Source organism: Crassostrea angulata, chromosome 7 (assembly GCF_025612915.1).
Source record: "Crassostrea angulata isolate pt1a10 chromosome 7, ASM2561291v2, whole genome shotgun sequence".
Lineage (NCBI taxonomy): Eukaryota > Metazoa > Mollusca > Bivalvia > Ostreida > Ostreidae > Magallana > Magallana angulata.
In genome coordinates, this window is record NC_069117.1 from 21,878,512 (window position 1) to 21,901,384 (window position 22,873).

Below are 22,873 nucleotides of genomic sequence, written 5' to 3' on the forward strand. Positions count from 1 at the left end.
AACAGGTTTACAGTGTGTTATTAACAGGTCTACAGTGTGTTATTAACAGGTTTACAGTGTGTTAATAACAGGTTACAGTGTGTTATTAACAGGTCTACAGTGTGTTATTAACAGGTTACAGTGTGTTATTAACAGGTCTACAGTGTGTTATTAACAGGTTTACAGTGTGTTATTAAAACAACATTTATGACTGTGCATGTGTATGTGTTGCTTCATCTTTCAATGCATGATTCAAAATAACACTTCAGACATGCACACACCACTAAGTGAATACCACAACCACATGGCGATGTGCTCATTTTGACTACATTGAAAGTTTTGCTTTTTTTAACAAAATTTCCACTCGTCAAACTTCAAATCAAATAAATACCAAATAAAATTGACTTTACCCTTGTTTTAAAATCATGAATTTTCATTGACTTTTCAACAACAATTAATGTCATCACATTACAATACAGAAAGTATTAAATTGTGATATATAGCGTTTAAATGGATATTTAGAGATGAAAAAACTGAAATGAATCGCACACAATATTAGACTGTTGATCTATTTCAATAAAACCATCGCAAAATATATAGGGACTTGGACACGATTTGAGATCCAAAAAAATATTTTTATTTTTTATATACAAAATGGTTTACTGGTGCATTTAAATGATTGACCAAAATATTGAATGTTAAAGTCAAGTTACAAGCAAGATACAGAGGTAAGAATTGGTTGTTATGTAAACAAAGCTGGAGTCTTATAGTTGTTTACAAATATGTAATGTAGAGATTAACCATTTCTTAGACAAAATGACATGTAAAAACAATTTAAACTAACACAATATCTTAATAAATACCAGTATCAACAAAAGAAAGATACATTTGATTGAAACTTACACCAATACAACACATATGTAAAAATTGACAATATTCGAGCTTTGTTTACAAAACAAAGAATTATGAACTCTGTATCTTGCTTATAACTTGATAATTGACTTTCAAATTTTGACATAGCATTAAAAACTTCTATATTTATCAGTATAAACATTGAAAATGGAAAAATAAAATTTGAAAATTTTGAGTCAAATCGTGTCCAAGTCCCTTTAACTGTCAAATTGAAATTTTTTGTCAAAATTAAATCCCGTCTGTTAATTCTCTTAACATATTATTAAGTTGTGAAATTTTCAGCTCTCCATGATAATAACATTTACAATTTCTTTGGGTTTGAACTTAAATCCTTTTGCTTACATGTACAAATCCATTACTCTACCAATCAAAACTAGGTTTTGTCCATTATCCATGCAGAGCTACGAAAAATGCCATATATTTACTTAAACTGCCATACATTAATACAGGTAAAATAAGTTTTTACATGCAGCTACCCAACAATATGCATTAAAGATTTATGGATGCTGGGGGTGGAAAACAAATTTTGATTTTAATTTATTTTAAATTTTATTTATGATGATTGAACTATTACATGTATTTGGTGAAGATAAATTCTGTTTATTTTAGCTAATAGATGGAATTTGAATATTTTTCCTATATGTTGATACCGAGCTTTGACTGTTGATCAATATACATACAATATATAAAAGCCCTCTTAAGACATTTATTTACACATTTTTAAAATGGTTCATACTGGTAGTTTGGTACCTGTAGTCAATCCCTGATAAAATCTTCTTGTTTTATACATGAACTTATTTGTCACAGCATACTCAGATGTCCCTTCTTCTCCCTACTTCTCTGACAGAAAACACAAGGTTTTCTACATACCTTACTGACTTTTTTGTAATTTGCAGATGATCCCACGTCAAGCTGTACAGTGACTATTGAGTCCAATGGTATACTAGCTCACATATCTACTCATGAGGAGGAATTCATTATTGAAGTAAGAAGTTGTGAGATTAAACAGTCATAAACTTAATACATGTACTAGATAATAAGAAGTGATCTTACAGTAAAACCCTTTATTATATACCCATCAATTTTCCTTTCTTGATACTGTCAATTTTACAGAGTGTTATCTGATTTTTTTTCCATATTGCGGGGTTCAAACAAATTTTCATAACGCACTAGGCTAAGCGTGTGTTATTCAATTTGTATGCAAACACCGTTGCAGTTATGAGACGACGTCTTTCAAAAAATAATGATTTAATGCTTAAATATACATGCATGTATTTAAACGTTAGTGGGGTAATATGTAAAATTTTTCTGCAATGATCGCTACCTTCATAACCTGCGTGAATCATCATGGAATTTACATTAGCATTTTATTTTTTATAATTACATCTCTCTTCAAATTAATAAATTGATTGTAAAAATTAAGAAAGATTAACTATTAAAATTATTGTTAATGTACATCAGTACCTTAGATAGAAGAAACTGCCAAATTGTCTTCTATAGGAAATTGAGTTTAACATCAGTTTGAATATTTCGTGCAGTTTATGATTTTTCTTACAAGGTTGCTGAAGGTTTTTCGGTCAGTTTCTACAGTCAGAGCTATGAATGTACAAAAAGCCACACAATTAAACATCTATAGACAATACAATATTAGCCAAGTTTAAACAATGCGTATTATGTTGCATATTATGAAGAGAAAGGCCCATTAAGATTTGGGTAGGTTTAATTGCTTAATTTGATTTAAGGCATAGTGAACATACATGTATATACAGTCGACTCATTATACCCCTGCAAACGAAGTTTGGGGGGGGGGGGGTATATAGGAATCACCTTGTCTGTCCCTCTGTCTGTCCGTCCGTCTGTTCAAAATTATTGTCCAGTCCATATCTTTCTTATGGAGAAACATTGAAAGTTCTTACTTCACACAAAGATTGCTTATGACCTAAGGATGTGTCATGACCTTGAACCAAGGTCATTTGGTCAAGGTCAAGGTCACTGACAGAAAAAGTGCAAAATTCGTGTCTAGTCCACATCTTTCTTATGCAGAGACATTGGAAGTTCTTACTTCACACAAAGATTGCTTATGACCTAAAGGTGTGTCATGACCTTGACCCAAGGTCATTTGGGCAAGGTCAAGGTCACTGGCAGAAAAAGTGCAAAATTTGTGTCCGGTCCATATCTTTCTTATGGAGAAACATTGGAAGTTCTCAGTTCACACAAAGATTGCTTATGACCTAAGGGTTTGTCATGACCTTGACCCAAGGTCATTTAAGCGAGGCCAAGGTCACTGTCAGAAAAAGGCAAAATTCATGTCCAGTCCATATCTTTCTAATGGACAAATATTGGAAGTTCTTAATTCACATCAAAATTGCTTATAACCTGAGGGTGTGTCATGACCTTGACCAAAGGTGAATTAAGAAAGTTCAAGGTCATTGTTTAGAAAATGCTTAATTCCTTTCTGTGTCATGTCTTGTATTAATGTGAATAATTAGAAGCTAAAATTTAACACAAAGCTTGCTTGTCAGGCCACATAAAATTATTTTATAGATACTCATCCCCGTCTCTCTGAAAATGGCCTGCCCCAATGTATTTTTTTTTTTTGAAAAAAAATGTGTGGAAAAAATTTTTTGGAGGAGAATAGCAAGGGCTCAGTGTACTAATAATTCAAAATTTTTATATTAAATGTCTGCTTGACATGTGGAATTTCGTTTGATTCGAGTCATATTTGTTAACATAAGGAGGCAAATGTCCTCATGCATTAACAGTTAACTTGAACTAAAATGGAATTTTAAGAATAGAAATTGGTTTGTGTACTCATATTAGCATAAACAGTTTTAAAAAATAGAGTAGTTGTTATTTATAGAAAATGGACGCTGAAATAGATTCATCCATTATTTTCTATAATAGAAAAAATACATGAGTTATGATTTTTTCTTAGCGGGGGGTATCAATTGTGAGCTTGCTCACAGTACCTCTAGTTTAAGTTTGAAACATAAAGATCTTTGGTATCACAGATTCAAATTCCAATGCATCTTACATGTTTTTGAATCCAGTTGTAACCAGAACAAACTGAATCCCGCAAGTTTTGACTTGGGGGACATCTTTCTTTCTTAATGTTTGTCACAGCCAGCTGTGGGAATAACATTTTGCAATATATTCATGAGATCTCTCATGTTAAATGTTTCTCTTTAAAACAATGCCATATTAAATTATTTAAGCCATAAGTGATATGATTAGACATTTGAGAAAACTTGCAGTTTTGTTATACATATAGACATACATGTATAAAGTACATATATTGAGATTTGGGTATAGAATAGAGAATTTATAATATTTATACTTATATTTATATAAGTTTTTTCTAAAGGAGGGGGGGGGGGTAATATTCCAATCATCTTGTCCGTTCGTCCTTCAGTCTTTTGTCTGTCTGTGTTATCATCTCCTGTCCATATCTTTCTTATGGAAGAACATTGGAAGTTCTTACTTATACAAAAGTTACTTATGACCTGAGGGTGTGTCATGATTTTTCCCTCATGTTATTTGGGCAATTTAATGGTCATTGGAAAGTAAAGAGCATAATCTGTGTTCGGTCAATACTGTTTACAGTGAAATATTTGCCCCCTTTTATTTTTCGTCCTTTCGCCCTCATTGTCAGTGGGAAAATTTAAGACTGGGGCAAAAAATATTCCTGTATACAGAGTTTTTCTTTTGAGAAACATTGAAAGTTCTTACTGCAAATAAAGATTGATTTTGACCTGAGGGTGTGTTTTGGTCATTGCATTTGAAAAAGAAAAAGTTCATAATTCGTGTCTGCTCTATTACCTTAGCTTTATCTTGCAATGGAAAAGGAATAAAAGCTAAAATTTAGAACAGAGGTTGTTTGTGGCCTGTAAATATGTTCTGTCCATGGGCTGTAAAAATGTCTTGTCCATGAGCTTCGATCATTTGAGCAAGTTCAAGGTCAATATAAGAAAAAAAAGTCTATCCATTCTTTCTAATACAGAAATACTTGAGTTGTATTTTCTTAGTGGGGGCATCACTTGTTAGCTTGTTTACCGTACCTCTAGTTAATTTCTAACATGAACATGTTTAATAAATACCATGATATACCAAAATATCAGCTAATTATTATTTGTTTCTATACTCTGTTGGTTTTGATTGGATTTGAGAGTTTCATCTAACGAAAGTTCATTAACAGCAGCTCAGACTTGAATTCAGCCAGTTAATATTGGCTAACAGTGGCATATGGTAGAGTGTGTTTCTTGGTGGTTTCAGATAGCTCAAAGTACATGTATGATTAAAAATAAACTCTGAACACAATGATATTAATTGTACTTGATGTGTGTCTTCTGTTCAAAGTATATTAAGTGTCCCTTGAAACTATAAAAATGCACTTTTTAATATAAAAAATAATTCAGATAAATTCCATCAGGTTTTGCCACAAATCAGAGCCTAGAATGATATATAAAATTTACGCAAATCAAATTTTCACTATTTCAAAGTCACATTGAAAATATAATTCACAATTGTTTAAACCTGTGAGGTATGAGGGGAAAAATATTTAAATTATCGCTCTTTGTAATAAAAAAGTCATACAATGAAACCATTTACACGATTTCCTCAATGTGAAATAATTACCTATAATTATTTTCAGAGACCCAAACAGTCATAAATAAATAGATCATGTACCGTTTCATATACCAGTAGGTCAGGTATAACTAGAGATTGGTTTATGCAAGGAAAGCAACCGTTTTAATTAGCTTGTCAATGGATTATTAAAAAAACAACGAGGCTTACAAATCTATTATCTGGCTCTTGTCCTCCGATCCCGCAATTTGTACCTCTAACTATACTAACTGAACATAGTTCACCGTACCTTTACTAACCTGTTTACTTTATCAGGAAAGAAAGAACTCTATTACAAAAAAAAAACTTTGAATAAAATTCATGCAGATTTATTTTCCGCAATCCAGAAATCGTCACGAACAAAGCAGAAATTGGATACACATGGAAAAAACCTGATATACGGTATAATGGGTTTGACTGTTGTAGCTACAAATCTGTAAGTCATGAGTTCAGATCCTGCTGCGGCTTTTAAAATTTTTTCATTTCTTACAAATTTTGAAACATGTACCGTAAAATTTGAAAATAAGGTTAAAACATTTATTTAGTACATGTACAGTAAAACACTGTTATAATGAAGTGCCAGGGACAGGCAATTTTGCTTTGTTATAAACATGATTCATCTGTCAAGTTCACTACATATAATAGCGAGTGCACTCGCCGGCGCACAGTGCTGGCAAGAGAAGGGAGCTCTAATGGCAAGGTGTGTGTGAATAGAAAATTCGAACTAGTTGCACATTGATTCAGTTGATTTTTTTGGCGTCAGTTACTCAGACAAGTAATGCCCTGTTTTTATTGGACCAGCAGTTCCCTGTAAATATGGTTTCCCATTTCACACTCTCAGGAGAACAAAATTAAAATAATTAAAGACTACGTACATGCAAATTTACTGCTGTCACAACGTACATTAGACTAACGGAGTTATATCATCCTTTCGAGTGACGTCACAATGGATTTCTTACACATTAATCAGACAGAATTTTTTGGTGTCAGTAAATTTCGATCCACAATGCAATTCCTAAAATGTTGTTAAAATCTCACCTTCTTGCAAGATTTTCTTTACATGATTGGCAAATTTTTTTATACGTAAATTAAACAAAATATGAATTTTTTTTTTTGAACGGGGAGGGGGCAACTCTATGATAAGTCAATTTTTTATATGTAAGTTTAAGTAAAATGTTTGCTGCAAGAAAAGATGAAATAAACTGCAATGAACATTATGTTAAAATCTTTATTATTCAACAATATTGTATCTAAGATAAATTCTATACTTATAAACATGATAAATAAATAATCTTATAAATTATGAGTAATGAAAATTTACTGAAAAAAATAGGTATGTTTTATTTTATTTTGCATTCAAATTCCTTCACGTTACGTTGCTACTTTTATTTTATTGATTTATCATAATTCATTATTTGATCACATGCTGCCCTCGCCCCAACAATAGCACCGTAAAACATATTTAAATATAGTCACAGGGAATGAAAATCACTTCGCTGTAAGCGTCAATTTATTATAAGCATGTTCGCTATAACTGTTTTTACTGTACTTGAATTTGATGTTTTTATATTGATGTATATTGATGGGATGTGTTTTATTTATCTTCAGCCAGCTTGGAGACACAATCCCAAATATATCAATTCCTCAGACATGATGGTTTACAGGAAGTCAGACGTGAAAAACACAGTTCAAAACCACACCGTGTAAGTATGATACCATGTTTATCTAGAGGGTATATTTATAATACTGAGTTTAATATAATTTCCCTTAGCAAATATGAAAAACCTAAAACTCTCCCAAGCTCCTAAAATAACAAATAAACTCATTATTATTTTTACACCGTAATTGTAATACTTTACTGTTTAGTCATGCAAGAAGCAAGAGTGAATTTAATAATCTAAAAGAATAGAAATTTAATAATTTTATCTCTTTTTGTGTAGAGAATGTGCAGGGGGCAAGGATTTAAGGCACATGAATATTTCCAATATGAAAAAGTTGAAAGGTAGGTAACTATTTAATTGTTATATGTATATGCTAGGTAAGTTTTACTGTTAATTAAGAATGTTGCAAACTTTCTTGACTTATAAACTGTAAAATTGAAAGACATCATGTTAGAGTACTAATTTAGATAAGTTTAGGACTTAAAGAACTCAGTCTCTAAGAGATCCAAACTGCTCTTTAAAAAATCTAAGTAAAGCACAGAGATAGATATGAAAATCAAACCAAAATGGAATTGGTTGAACGGAAACGATTTTCAAGTATTGTGATTCACATTTGTAAACTGAATGTTTAGGATGATAGTGGCAAAATAAGTTGGATTTGTTGATCATCCAGCATTTTTAATCCTGCAACTACTGCTTGCAATGTCTGAATGTATAATCAAATAAACAAAAGCTATATTTGGTCAATGCCCAAATATGGCCTCGTACATTTATCCAATGTTCAAATCCATTGTGACATCATCAGTTTTTTGCTTTATATTCATTTACGCTATGGTTTAAACTGGAGATATGCAGCCAACTTTTCCAAAAATAGCCTGTTTGAGGCATGAAATGTTATACATGTATTATTTTGCAAGTGTGACAGTCAGACCAGTTCAAATACCGGCGCCAGATAGCTCAGTTGGTAGAGCACCTGACTAGAGATTCAGGGGGCCCTACATGATACATGTTAACTGTCTTTAAATATATTAAGCAACTGTTGTGCTTGGATGGGAAATGTCAAGAGGGCTAAGCAAGCCTCGCTTTTCTTATCCTTCCCAAATATAGCCTTATTTCAGGATAGTAACAATGCATTTTGTGTAAAAGTACTGTTTACAGCTCAGAAGTGTTCTGTCATGCCTGGCTTGACATATATAATATCACACTGTTGTTTTGATCTCAGCCCTGGTATCAGCCTGAGCGATTGGTATCGGCCCAAGCCCGAAGGGCGCGGGCCGATACCATCCGAGGGCTGATACCAGGGACAAGATCAAAACAACAGCGTGATGTTGTTTATATCATATACCTAAAATCAAAGACTTTTATTCAAATTCAAATTCCAAGTATGGAATATAGATTATCATGAAGAAGCGATAGATTTTTTTTTTTCGGACTTACAAAACTCGTTCGTTTTTATTCTTTTTCATATGTGTTAACTGTAAGAGTTGTCAGACTTTGTTGACAAACCATTGTCGTTTGAAATACAGTAGAAGAGAGTCTATTATCTGAAATAAAGCACTATCCTCTAGAATTCCAAATAATCGAGAGAGAAACTTCCATCCTTCGCAACGTCATAACGAGTCAAATTCCTTCACTGGGATTTCCTGTCAGATTCCATTCAGAAAAATCCATACTGTTATAGCAAGTTGTTTGAGAACGTTCATAAGCACGTCCATTACTTAATCACTTAATTTTAACAGTCTAATCTCTGGTTTTCTAAGATTAAGTCTCGTTCCATCCTTCTCTATATCCTCCATAATTTAAATGTTAATTGATATTAAATAAATCGTGTTATTGTTCTGAATACACAACTGTTGTGTAGGTTACCTCCCCTTGCTTAGATACATATCACTCTTTGGTGCTTTTTTTGATATATTATTTTTCAATTTTCAGCATTAAATAAAAATATTCAGAAGTGTAAGGTGATGCTTTGTATTATTTATTTGTCATTCTATCGTTATTTTACAAACTAATCTTAATTTAAATCAAAGATATTTAGGAATAAGCGATTTTAAATTTGAGGGCAATACCCCCCTCAACGACGGGCTGAGATAGAGAAATATCAGCCCCGAGGGTGATACAGCCCTAGCTTAGTCCAAAACACATGTATCAGGGTTGATACACTACTAGGTATATGATATAGGAGTTGTTCACCCCTAGTACCGGCCAATCCTTCTTTTGTCATGAAATGTATTGTCATATGAAGGGCGCAGCTAGGTGATAATTGGCTGTTGGTATACCCTGACAAATACCCACTGAGACTAAGATATATAATTAATCCCACACACAAAAACATTGGATTATCAAGGATGAAATAAATCTTGATACAAACTTCCTTGAGACTGAAAACAGCAATTCTGATTTGATTGAAAAACAAATTAATGAATACCGGTATTTGTTTTAACAGTCAACCAAATCCAAATAGCATGACATGAGTGCATTGTCTATTTACTAGTAGCTATAGCCCACTTTAACTGAATTTTAGGCCAACAATTTTTTTCCTGTCTTCTATTGTACAGTACTCATTGCATGTAGTCAATGTTTTCTTCAGCTATTACAGATTCTTTTTTTTGGAATCACATGTGGGCCTCTTTCAACCCAACTTGAAAAAAACCACCATCCTATTGCCAAATAAATCTAATTAAAATGAGATATTTGAATCAGTTACCACTTTTCAAGGAAAGTTTGCTAATTGGTAGCAGATTCAGAGCATCTAAATTTTATTACTGTAGATTGTTTGAGATGTGGTAGAGGATTCAGAGCATCTAATTTTTATTTTGTAGATTGTTTTAGATGCGGTAGTGATTTGGAACATCTAATTTTAATTAGATTGTCCTATTGCATAATTCATATATTTCATTTCGGTTTTTCTTTTTCAGCCTATTTTGCAAGCTTTGGAGAGAATGAAAATTGTGCAATGTTTTTACATGCCCATTTCAAATTAAGAATGTTTAGGTGGAATTTTCTATCTATGCAGCCACACTCTGTGGGGGAATTTTGTATTTAGCACTCTCTAAGCATATAATTTGTACATGCTTCATTATTTTTTGATAAAATGAAAAATTGAGAAAGGAACAAACAAACAAAAATTTACGATTTAAAACTGCAGTATTATAGTCAGCATATGACACCTCAGCTGACTACCGGTTATTATTAATGTAAGTCTTATCTTTAATAAGCAGAACTTTCTTTCCTCAGATGACTGGTATTCTGGCAGACATCGTAGAAGTGTCAACCTTGGGAATCAGAAAGTCTGTAGAATCCTATTGGTTGCAGATCACTACTTCTTTAATGGGATCGGTGGAGGGTCTATTCCCAGCACTCAAAACTACATGGTACGTCAATGGTGGCCAGACACTTGATTTAAATCTATTTTGCACAAATTAAGTGAAGAATGTCAATTCTTTTATCCCAGAGGTTAGGGATCGGAAGATCAGGGGACATATTGTTTTGATTGGTCTCTCTATTTAACTGCACATTATGCAGAATATATAGTCACTAAAATTATTTATTTTTCATTCATTTCTTTAGTAATACCAGTTACATTGAATAATGATTTCCTTTTATAAATATCACATTCAGATAGAATCTTATTTTTCATAAGATCAGCTGAAGACTTATAGATTATTTTTAGTTTAAACAATACTTATTTAGTAATTAGCATCATACATATTACAATAACTACATAGAAGATTAAGAAACAAGCCAAAAGGCTTATGTTAATCTCGCTCTCGAGCTAAAGACTTGTCTGTTAAGGTAAATTAAGATCAGTTGAAGACTTATAATTACCAACAGCAGATGAGGCTAATGAAGGTTAATTAAGTCAGTGAAACACACATGTATCAGAAGTGAAAAATTTTAGTTAAAGGTTAAACTGAGACTTGTCAGAAGCCCAAAATTGACCATATTTCTTGAATTTCATTAGAACTTAATTTCATATTAGGTCAAGTAAAGGGTCTATTTTTGAAAGTATTTGATAGGATATGAGGTGAAATTTATTTCAATGGTGGACAAATATTGGTTCTTTTAGCACATTTTGTTGAATAATTAAGATATATTACCTTTAGAAGAAACATCATCTGATTCAACGATTTGATCAAGAACAAATTCAACTACATTGTATGTATTCTTAATACATTTTCACTTGTATACTAAGTGAAATTATCAGGTAAATGAGAAAGACTTTGGGAAATGGACCAATTTGATAGCCATTTAACTCGCATTTTTATGGCACTTTGTAGATTAACATGATTAATCAGGTGAATGAGATTTTCAAGAAGACAGTATGGGGGGTGGGAGCCACAGACCTGGGACTGGAAATCAGCAGGGTAAGAACCTGTACTGGTAGTACATTTAGTGTGTACCATTCAGCACAGACATCTCTTGTATCTTGATATGTATATGAATTTATGTTCTGACTTTTGCATCTGTGTTTTATCACCCTTCTGAGAATTTGTGATTTAGTTTTAACTTAAATTTCTAAACTGGAAAACAGAAGGTTACTGGCCTTTGGATAAGAGATTTGTGTAAATTTTAAATCTGTGACTTCAGTTTTTGAGTCCTGTTTAATCGCTTGAAAGGAATTTACAGTGAGATATAATCATCCCAATTGGTAGTTCACACCTTCACATGCGACAGTTTGTGTACACTACACGGAAGGTCACGTGCCAAACACAGGTAATGTTTCCAAGTGTCTCGTGAGCGAGAACAAGATCAAAGTGGCGGCATTTAACAAGAAATTCAAATTACTGTTCAAATTTTCATATTCCGTGAATTTTGGTGTCCAGCCGGTACACTGTGAATGAACCAGGGCTGAAAAAATGGTACATTTTGCGTACCGCCAGTACATATCACATGTATGGAAAACTAATTTAGATAAGTTTAGGACTTTAAGAAACTTAGTCCTTGCAGATCCATACTGCTTTTTAAAAAAAATTGTGTGGGGTTGAAAGGACACAAATAGCTAGAAGATAAAAAAAAATGTAAACAATGTTAAACAATCTTTAAAATGCAAAAAATAGTTTTGCATGTGGAAATCTCATTAAACTCATTAAATTTTGATAATTTTCTGCACATTAAAGTTAATTGTTAAAGCTCTCATGCAGACCCTCGGTCTCAAAGTATTTTTTATCAAAAGAATGTTATTTTTCCTTGAAAATTTATAGTGAATAAATGAAATAAAATTGAAAATATTATTTGATGGTATCCATGCATTTTACAAAGTTAAAAAGTTATTGCTTTGTTCATGATGCTTTGGATATCATGGAATAAGTATACAAGATGAGATCAAACTTAGAAAAAAAGAAAGTTGCACTGGTGCATCTGTGGCTTAATTGAACCCCTTTACCTATCATGTTGTTAATTTCCATGTTACCACTAAGCCAAGTATTTCTTTGAATAAGGGATTGTAATATTAATATTAGATGACAACTTGTATTTGTAAATATAAAAGGGAAATTTATGGTACGAATGAAAAAAAAATGCAGATATATAATTTAGAGTTATCGGAAACGGCTGAGGGTCGTTAGACATTGTAAATACAACTGAATTAGTTGATGATTTAATCTTTAAAATAAAAGTTTATTAAAAGGATATTTGAAACAAGCAATTAGCATGATGCAGACAGATGATATTCAAAAGCTAAAGAAATTGAAAACTAGATGGATCTTTATCATTATATGCCCTCATTCGAAGAAGGATGTGTTCTTATTGCTTTGCTGCTGTCTCTCTGTCTGTTAGTGGGTTGGTTGGTCCAGTTTCCCTTCATTTTCATCATACTGAAATGAAATTAAGTATACAGATTTATGATAAGAATATCTAGGTCAAGATTGGATTTTAAGCATTTTTTGACAGAATTATGCCCCTTGGACCTAGTAAAATTCCATTTATTTGCAGTTTCCGTTTATTTTCTTAGCAGAGGTTGCACGTACTAAAAGGAATTGTCATAGAATAAAAAGGTCAAATTATGTTTTAGTCATGATCGAGCAATTTTTGATAGAGTTAAAAGACTATTTCTTAAATGCTTTTGAATTGAAGTACCTTGGATACAAGTCCACAATATGTTAACTTAGACACATCATACTTGTAATGTTGATGCATCTCACATAGTACTGTAGATGACTCCTTTGGATTTTAAGTTCAAAAGGTCAATTTCATTTCCATGTATACCACCAATAATGTATACTACCTATAATAAAGGCTTATTGCACCCTATAATGTATGTCCAAGGGAGGGGGCATAATTATGTGTTTCACATACATCTCTTGTTTGATATGGATCTGCTACAAACTACATTTTTCTAATTTGACACAATTAGGATACTTGCTTGGAAATGTGTAGGAGACAATAATTGTAAAAATACTTTGATTACAATGATTGTACTAAGTGTTAAGATTCTTCTGTTCACGCCCATTTACAGTCATAATTAATTAACACTCCCCTGTAGCAGATGTCTCTTAAGATGATCTCATCTATGATTTTATTTCCTTTTCATCCAGGTTTGTAGACATTGACACAAAATATTTGTAAATTTTTTTATTAGGTTGGTAAAGAAAGATTTTATAACAAATTACTGTCAAACCTTATATCAAACTTGATTGGACCAAAAAAAACCCCCAAAAAAACAAAACCTCTGAGATATCCAAGGACAGATATATAGAGGTTAAAATACAATAAATGTATATAAAGAGTGCTTGGAAATTTCCATTCACATTAACATGTGGGACAGAAGTTCAAAATATCAAAGTTCAACTTTATATAGGATTTTTTTTCTCCTTTCTTAAAAATATTGTTTAGCTGAATTCATGGACATTCAAAAAGTTTCAAAGCTCTTGTTTGCTATATTCCTATTGATGTAATCAGCAAAAATATCTTTAATATGACAAAGAAGAACAATTTATCCATACTTTTCCAGTTTAATTTTGAGAAGTAAAATGATTTAGATCTGCATGGTATTGAACATAAATTCTAATACCGGTATATGGTTTTTAATGTAAGGGATAAACTTTGTTTAGTACTTGACAACATCTTATGAAGTGATAAGATCATTTTCACCCTTGTGCTGCTAAATCTGATGTCTAATAAAGATTTTTATTTGATTGAACAGCTGATTGTTTTTTCAAGTTTCTCAGAGGAAGGATTCAATGTTAAAGATCGTAAAATGGATATGAGCACTGTACTTAAGGTATGTACATATAATGTATATAATTATATATGTGAAATTTTGATGTGAAATTTCAATATAAAAGGGAACTCTGTAAACAATTCACGAATACTGTATGGTTTATATGCATGTAGCTATGACAAAGCAAAAAAATTTTTTTTAAATATGTCACTCAGAGAAAAGATGATCAAGGTGACAACATCAACATGATGATTAGGCCTATTAATCAGATTGAAGTGTTTTCTAAATTTTCATATGTGAGGGAGGAGATGTTCGCTGGGAATGACTCCTTGAGCAGTAATGAAATTCTGAAGCAAGGAAAGGCTAAGAAATTGTAATAAATTAATTAATCAATGGAATTTTCATGTCTTGATTTTTGTAGGAATTTGGAAAGGCATATTTCAATGAAAACAGCCAGTTTTGTCTAATGCACCTTCTGACGTACACCCCGTTTGGCGGTAAACTGGGACTAGCGTTTGTGGCATCCAGTCGTCCATTTGACTGGGGAGGGATGTGTTCCAGTGCAGACACTTGGGGGAAAGAAGCACTTAACACAGGAGTGTCAACATTCATGGATCCTCAGGGAAACAGGCAGCTATCAGTGGTTTCCATGTCAACTGTTGCCCATGGTAATAAGTGCTTTTGTTTAAGGATGCTAAACATGTTTGGATAAACACCATAATATCCACAAAACACAACTCATGAAAGTTCTGTTAAGTGTTTTTTAAATCTCCTTGCAACTGTTCCTTAATTTTTTTTTTAATGGATTTTGAATCATTCGAACAATGACCCCCAAACAAATACTAATCAAGGTGTCTGGAGAGGTTAAATAATCAGCAAAGGAAAAAATGTAAAATCTAGCTGTGAAAAAATATTCTTTCAGGAAATGCAAAGCTACAATTTGTAATACATGCATTTTTATTTATAAGCAAGACTTACTCTTCTTTATTGTCCAGATATTTTGTATTTGACTTGATGTACATGATAAAGCAAATTTGATTTAAGTTTTGGCTAATGTTGCTCATGTGAGTGATGTGTCCCTTGGGCAACTTGTTTTTCTAATTTTTAAAAATGTTTTTGTTTGTGCTTACCGGTATCCCAAATTCATTGTTTTAATTAAAGTTCTATTGCCCCCTTTTTATTGAAAATTGTAATGTTTATAAGCAATTTTTTGTTTGTCTACTTTGCATGGAGATTTTTTATAATTAATAAAAAAATAACTTTGTGATTATCTACACTGACGAATTTACCAGTCAGTTGTTCTTAAATTGCAGAATTATAGGGAAAAATGTGAAAATTCAAATTCTACCAACTGAGCACTCGTTGAGATTTTTATGGTAAAAAATGTACAAATATATGAAAAAACAAATTCAGATAGACTTTAAAGAGCAAAAAAATTTAAGTACTGTAACTTTAACAATTTCATTGTTTTCTTTTTCTCTTTCATGTGACGTACATTTACAGAAATTGGTAAGTGAAAAAAATCCAGTTTCATGGATTCTTTTTGTGATTTGGTTATTATTGGCTTTGCTTTAATATAAAAACAGATACTGTTACCAAATAAGTGTTCTTGCGCCACATGGAATTTCATGACCATGCATAAACTATATTAGGTCAGTAACTAAAACCATGTAACAAATATATCCTTCCTATAAATGGCACATACGGGAGTAAATGAAACTAGATAAACAAGATTTAAAACGATGTTACTATAAGTTTTAATATTGAAACAAAAGCTGAGGTCAATTAGTATTCTAAGAATGATCTCATAATACCCAGGAGAGATTATGTACCTTGTATTGATTGTATATAAAATACCGTATATCTGGTAAATTTTGCGATGATCTAATTTTCGTGATCTCTTAAATCGCAAACAATTAAATACTGTAAATTTCTAAATAAATGCGAGGAATTATTATCCGCGTAAAATTGTGAGAAGCCCGTTTCGCGAATTTTATAACCTTGCTTTTAATTTTTGGACATAAGTAAACCACATGAAACAATGATAAAATTTCAGCATTCATGATTTTATGTTCTCGCCCTTTGATGGAAAACTGTTGAATCGCAGAATTAAGAACTCGTGTAAAATAAGGAAACAACAGTACGCAGAAATTATATCCTGTATCGTTTTCTATAATAAACTTATTAAATACCAAAAAATGACTGACGCAAATTTAAAATTTTTTTACCCATTTTTGCAAAAAAAAAGATATATGGTATACATGGTCTCCATAACTAATGATATTTTTTTTGGTAAACTATTCTTTAGGTCACAACTGGGGCAGTAACCATGACCCAGACACGAATGAGTGCTCCCCCTCCTCTACATCAGGTGGAAGATTTCTCATGTTTTCTCGGGCCTTGAAGGGCGTGGCTAATAACAACTTGGTAAATCACCTTGATTTACAGTCATCTATGGTTCCTTATTCAGAGTCATAACTCCTTATCTAAAGGCATGATCTATCTTATAAATCATACCGATATATCTTGCATTTTCAATTCCTTATTTTCTATTTGTAACACATTGACCTGTATGATTTAAGGGATGAATTTAATTCTTACCTATACATATATTATACAATATATAACATAGCTTTGGCCAGTTTATGCTTTATAAACCTTGAAGTAGACTTAATGTAGACAAACAGATAATTGTAGGAAAAATGAAATCATCTGTATTTTTAAAAACTTGATATTAGATATTTTTTCATAGATTTTTTTTTAATACAATGTATCACTTTATTTTTATTCAGAGGTACTGAAACACTATTTCAGTACATGTACTTTGTCAGTTTTATTCAATGACAAAATTAGGGTAAAGGTTTGACCATTTTTTGAAAAACCTATTATATCATCTAAATGGTCAAATAGAGATTTAAGTAGAAAGAAACTGATGTGGTTATTTTGCAGTTTAAAATTTAAATTATTTATCTGCAAAGTTGATTCAATCCTGATATGTATCTATAGAATAGCTAAAATGTTCAATTCTGTGCAAACTTTCCAATGATGTCACAAGACTACTGTAAGCACTTATCGTTTGACAGTTTTATTATTATAAACATTAAAAACACTGTAATTTTTCATCATTTAAATATCTCAGTTGACGTTATTCTTCTTCTTCTTCATGTTACATTGGTATCTTCATGTACATGTGTTAAGAGCAAACAGAATATGGTTTGTAACAAGAAATTCTATGGTGATAATTTTCATATGCCAATCATTGTCTCTTTGTCTAAATATACTTAAACACACCAAGTGAGTCATGGAACGCCCAATCCCTGCATGAAGATCTACCATTAGGATATATAAATGACACACAGAAGTGATGTAAGCTGTTGGTTCTTGCTTTTTCATCGTGACAACCAACGATCTAAGAAGTGTCAAAGAAAATTGACTTTCAAGCTATATAATTTGCGAATTGCAGCAGTAAGGTAAGAATTATTTATTAGGAATTATTAAATTGTTAGTTTGCAGTGATAATTTTATGAAAATATGCCATCAGCAAATTTCATTCCATAAATTATTGATGCTAATCTGGATATCATAAAATATATATCGTCCAAAAATCTAATCTTTTTATAATATACAATTATAGTAAATAAAAATTGTATAAATTGATTGTGATAAAAATAAAAACTTGCTGTCATAGAAATTAATATAGTTATTAAAAAGTGAAATTAAGTTTAAAAGTTCTTTATTATTTTTCAAGAAATGGAAGATCTTAAGAATTTACCAAATGACAAAGGAGAGAACTTGGCTCGATTTTTCGAAAAGATGGAAGTAAAGGAAAATCAAGTCATTAAGGACCGCAGACGCAGTTCCCTGATTCCTCCTTCCAAAGACAAGCTCGCTACTATGGGAGATGAACAGTGGGTGGACACGCCCACTTCCCGTCTATCAATCTCCGAGAAGTCGGAATGGGAACGCCTGTACTTGTCTGCAGTCAAGCGCAAGAGTCTTCATCTAAGCATTCGTGAGCAAGCCAAGCTAAATGCCATGTCGAACTTCAGACCAGGGGAAATACATAATATCTCGCTCAATGATGCAAAGCCACTGCCATGGATCAAGACAGAGGCGGAAAAAGCTGCAGAGAAAAACCGACAGAAGATAGTCAATGGAGTTGTCCTACAGATGCGCCCGCGAAAGGCATCTGTGCATAGGTTTTCAGACATACAAAACGAGAATTTCCGACAGAGTTTTCTGAAGAAGCAGTCGCTGGAACAGCAGATTATTGAAGAGCATTCTCAGCTAAAGAACAGGAGCAGAGATGAGTATCTGAATGCCGATTTTATTGTCAGTAATCAGAATCATAGGCTCAGCATGGACAGTAACTGTTCTGTATCCAGTCAGAGCTCATGTGTGAAGCCGACCACAGGCTATAGAATGCAAGTCCCTGTGACCAAAGCCATTCATTATCAAAGAAATCGCACAAAATGACCTTGATGAAAAAAGACTATGACTACGAACTTAAAAATCTTTTGTAACATGTTTTCTAGGGTTTTTTGTATGAATGCTCTTAATTTCAAGGTATAAAGCAACAACTAACATTAAGCACTGAAAATGAGAAGAATATGTTTGCTTATGATTAACAGTGTATTTGACAGTTTTCAAATGCAACAATTAATGTATATGATATTACATATAATTATTAAAAGCAGTAGAATTATTGGTACACCCATATTTCATATTAGCATGATTGTAAAAAAAGTATGTATGAATAAAGAAATGAATATCAAGATGCAATTTCATTTTAGTTTCTTTTCTTTTATTTTACCGTAATTTATATTTTTTGAAATGTTTTAGAGCAAGAAGGACCCAGAAAATATCATTACCATGAGTAAACTATAAATATTTACATCCACTGAAGTAGTTTCTCATTCATTTATTGAAAAAATTGTTTGTAGTTCATATAGAAACTGAAAACTGACAAGCCTGATCTCAGGATCTCAGCCTGATCTACAATTGAACCTGTTCTAACTTGAAGGAGGGTCTATCTGCAAATGAATATACACATTTCTTTAAATCTCCAAAACTGCTTCAAATACTTTGTTTAGCTTGAATATCAGATTTATTCAAATGAATTTGATGAATGATGTTTACATCTTTCTTACTTATTTACTTAACCTCTTCACGCCTGGTGGCACAGAAGGCTGTAACCAGGGACTTCCAGTGATTATGGTCTTTAGCAATTTTCTGCATTTCACCCGAAGTCTTTCCAGTGTTTTTTAAATCTGTGGTCAGAGTTCTTCTCCAAGTTTCTTTTGGTCTTCCACTCCAGCATATCCCATCTGAAGTCCATTTTATTGCTACTTTTGAGATATTATTAGGGTCACTTCTTACTGTATGTCAAAACCATCTGAATCTTCTTTGCTTTATCTTGGTCATGATATTTCTTTGACCTGTTTTCTCATACAGTTTGGCCAGTAAATTTTGCAGATCTTTCTTAAGCATCTGTTGTGGAATCCTGAGAGCCCCTGGGAATCTCTCGGTTTTGTCAACATTCTGATCCATATAGAAGTACTGAACCTACATTGCTGTTGTATATTTAAGTTTTGGTCATCAGGATGATGTTGCTGTTTTTTGATATCTACTTTATTTGTTGAATTGATATGGTTGCCTTCTGTAGTCTGATTCCAATATCTTTTGATGTTGCATTGCTTTTACTGATGACACTTCCAAGATGTGTAAAATCTTCTTCTTCTTCTGATGGTTCATGGTCTTGTAGGTGATCAGAGTTGGATGAAACTAAGGCAATATTGTCAGCAAACTCAAGATCTTCTAAAATAGATGTGATGGTACATCTTATTCCTCTCCGCTTGTTGCCGACTGTTTTCCTCATAACCGAGTCTATTTCCACAAGGAATAACAATGGTTACATGATGCATCCTTGTCTTACTCCACTTCTAATGCTGAACCAGTTGCTTAATTTGTTGTCATCAATCATGCTGCAAGTGAAGTTATTGTTGAAGGCTTTAAAAATTCTAATAAGTTTGTCCGGGCATCCATGCTGAAAGTTTCTTCCAAAGGCGCTCACAATGTATGCTATCAAATGCTTGTTCAAAGTTGATAAAGCTTAGGTGCAATTTTCTGTAGTTCCATTTGATGCATTGCTTCATGATGTTGTGCAGAGTTATGATATGGTCTATGCATCCTAAACCTGGTGTGAATCCTGCTTGCATGTTCTTTCCTTTAGTGTGCTATCAATAGCTTCACTTAGCCACAGATTATGAAGACTTTACTTGGAATTCACTAGTTCAAACAGTCCATTCTATCCCCCTACTTTGGCAACTTTACATTAAGTTCCTTGCACCAATTCCTTAGAAGCACCTCTAACTCCTATATTTTTGTAAATAGGACATGTAGCTCAGGTCTGTAGCCATTTTTGGTATCTTCTTTAAACAGTTCACTCTCAAAGCTGTCTATGCCTGGAGCTTTGTTGTATTTGTTAATGGCTTCCATGATTTCTTTCTTCATAGGTGGTTCAAGTTCTATATCTAATATTCACCAAAGTTCTCATAAATAGTAGCAGTAACCGTTGGTTTGGGGAGATTCAGTAAAAAGTTTTTTTTATGTTAATTAATTGCCATTTTTAGCTCACCTGAGCGAACTTGGCACAAAGTACTTTTAGGCAAAGGGGATTCAAAGTCGTGAAAATTAAGGATCATGCCCTTTCACAAGGGGAGATAATTACGAATTATTTAAATTTTTAAAACTTTTTCAAAAATCTTCTTCTCAAGAACCATTAGACCAGGAAAGCTGAAGTTCATGTGGAAGCATCCTCAGATAGTGAAGATTTAAAGTATTGAAAATCATGACCCCATGGGGATAGGGTGGGGCCACTATGGGGGGTCAAATTTTAACATAGGAATATATACAGTAAATCTTTAAAAATCAGATAGGATTTTTTTTTTTGGCAGATCAATTGTAAAATTAGTTTTATGAAAAAATACCAGCTGTTGAACTTATTCATTTTTTTGCATAATATTGCATTCATGCAGGGTACCCCTTCCCATTTATACAGATAACTCTTCCTACAGTTTTCAAAATAAGTTTTTTTTTTCTTTTGCAGATCAGTTGTACATAAATTATGTATGTACATCAGAGGTATTAATAGTTGGATTTTGAATTTTGATATCTTATGAAAAAAATACCAGCTGTTGAACTTATTTTTTATTTTACTTCTCTGGATAGGTAGTGTTTATCAATTCAAGGTTGACAAATGGATTTTTGATACTGTTCAAACAAAAGAAAACATGGTTTGTTGTCACATTGACAGCTAAAAAATGTTCATAACCCACAAACCCGTTACTTTCCAATCTAAATTGTACAAATATCCCTTTCTGATGTCTGTGAGCATGTTTGAGAGATTTTGAAGCAATTAAAGTGATTGTTTAACATAGAATTGAGAAGACTTTTTGGCATTATGAATTTACACAGAATTTTAAAAGAAATTACTAGTTATTTTATAGTATTTCATTTGCAATTTCCTTCCTTTATATCATTTCAGAAATTTTCCCCATGCAGTACTAGATCTATTTATGGTGTTCTGTCTACAAAAGGATCTAAATGCTTAACAGGTACATTCACTTTTGTTAACTTAAACTAGTAAATAAAGAAGTAAATTTTTTTTCATCATCATGTATAAAAGTATGTTGTTGTAGGATCTGTTTTAAGCTGGTGTAATATACAAAAGCTACATATACATATACAGTATATTTAAAAACGAATATGCATTCTAATTAAGGGAATAAACTTTAATTTCCTGCACATTGTATCCTTGTAGCAATAACTTTGATAAACATGTTTTTGCATTATAAATGAATCTGAATATTTAGAAAGATCAGCAAATACTGTATATCTGGTAATTTTCTTGATGATCTGATTTTCACTGTTTTCGCGATCTCTTTTTAATCGCAAATAATTGAATACGCAGAAATTATATCCTATATCATTTTCTTAAAGAAACTGTTTAAATCGCAAAAAATAACTGACACAAATTAAAAATGTATCAGATTTTCCCCATTTTTCGCAAATTTTGTGACATGCAAAAAAACCCCGGATATACAGTAATTGAAGCAGGGGTGACAGTCAATAAAGTCTCAAATAGGGTTTTAACTCCAAAATGAAGCGTAAAATGCAAACATTAGACTCATTGACAGATCCAATATAGTGCTTTAGATATTATATGTATTCAAGGACTGCCAAGGCCCAATTAAGGTCTTTGGCCCACTTTTTAATGAATCTGAAAAAAATATCCAGTCTCACTCAGTGATGTCAAACCAATGTCCTGAGTAGGGTTGTTATGGTATTCAGTATTCTCTCAGACTCAGTGGAGGTATGAGATTTGATGATGGTAGAGCAAGTTCAATTGTGAAAGTACTAGAATTTTGATTCAAGATATATATTTGCACAAAGTCTTTGAAAAATTATACCCATGTCAGCTCCAATTTTACCCTTGATCATGAAGAGTTATTCTGTGCCATCTTGAAATTGAGTT

General features: G+C 32.3%; 2 protein-coding genes across 2 annotated transcripts in view; both read left to right on the forward strand.

Moving 5' to 3' along the window:
• LOC128192532 (ADAM 17-like protease) overlaps positions 1-22,873 on the forward strand; it is a 47,919-nt gene that overhangs the window by 3,750 nt on the left and 21,296 nt on the right. Inside the window, exons 4-13 of the mRNA XM_052865279.1 lie at positions 1,788-1,876; positions 7,123-7,217; positions 7,455-7,516; positions 10,413-10,549; positions 11,456-11,542; positions 14,320-14,397; positions 14,759-15,005; positions 15,841-15,846; positions 16,646-16,764; positions 21,884-21,953. Coding sequence (XP_052721239.1) covers positions 1,788-1,876; positions 7,123-7,217; positions 7,455-7,516; positions 10,413-10,549; positions 11,456-11,542; positions 14,320-14,397; positions 14,759-15,005; positions 15,841-15,846; positions 16,646-16,764; positions 21,884-21,953 — 990 coding nt within the window. The remainder of the gene's footprint in view (positions 1-1,787; positions 1,877-7,122; positions 7,218-7,454; positions 7,517-10,412; positions 10,550-11,455; positions 11,543-14,319; positions 14,398-14,758; positions 15,006-15,840; positions 15,847-16,645; positions 16,765-21,883; positions 21,954-22,873) is intronic.
• LOC128192527 (uncharacterized) lies at positions 16,773-19,119 on the forward strand. The gene is made up of 2 exons (XM_052865273.1): positions 16,773-17,807; positions 18,086-19,119. The coding sequence occupies exon 2, from the start codon at positions 18,088-18,090 to the stop codon at positions 18,811-18,813; it is 726 nt and encodes a 241-aa protein (XP_052721233.1). The 5' UTR covers positions 16,773-17,807; positions 18,086-18,087; the 3' UTR covers positions 18,814-19,119.

Coding starts and splice junctions, on each gene's coding strand:
- LOC128192527 (XM_052865273.1), top strand. CDS start 18,088: ATGGAAGATCTTAAGAATTTACCAAATGACAAAGGAGAGAACTTGGCT.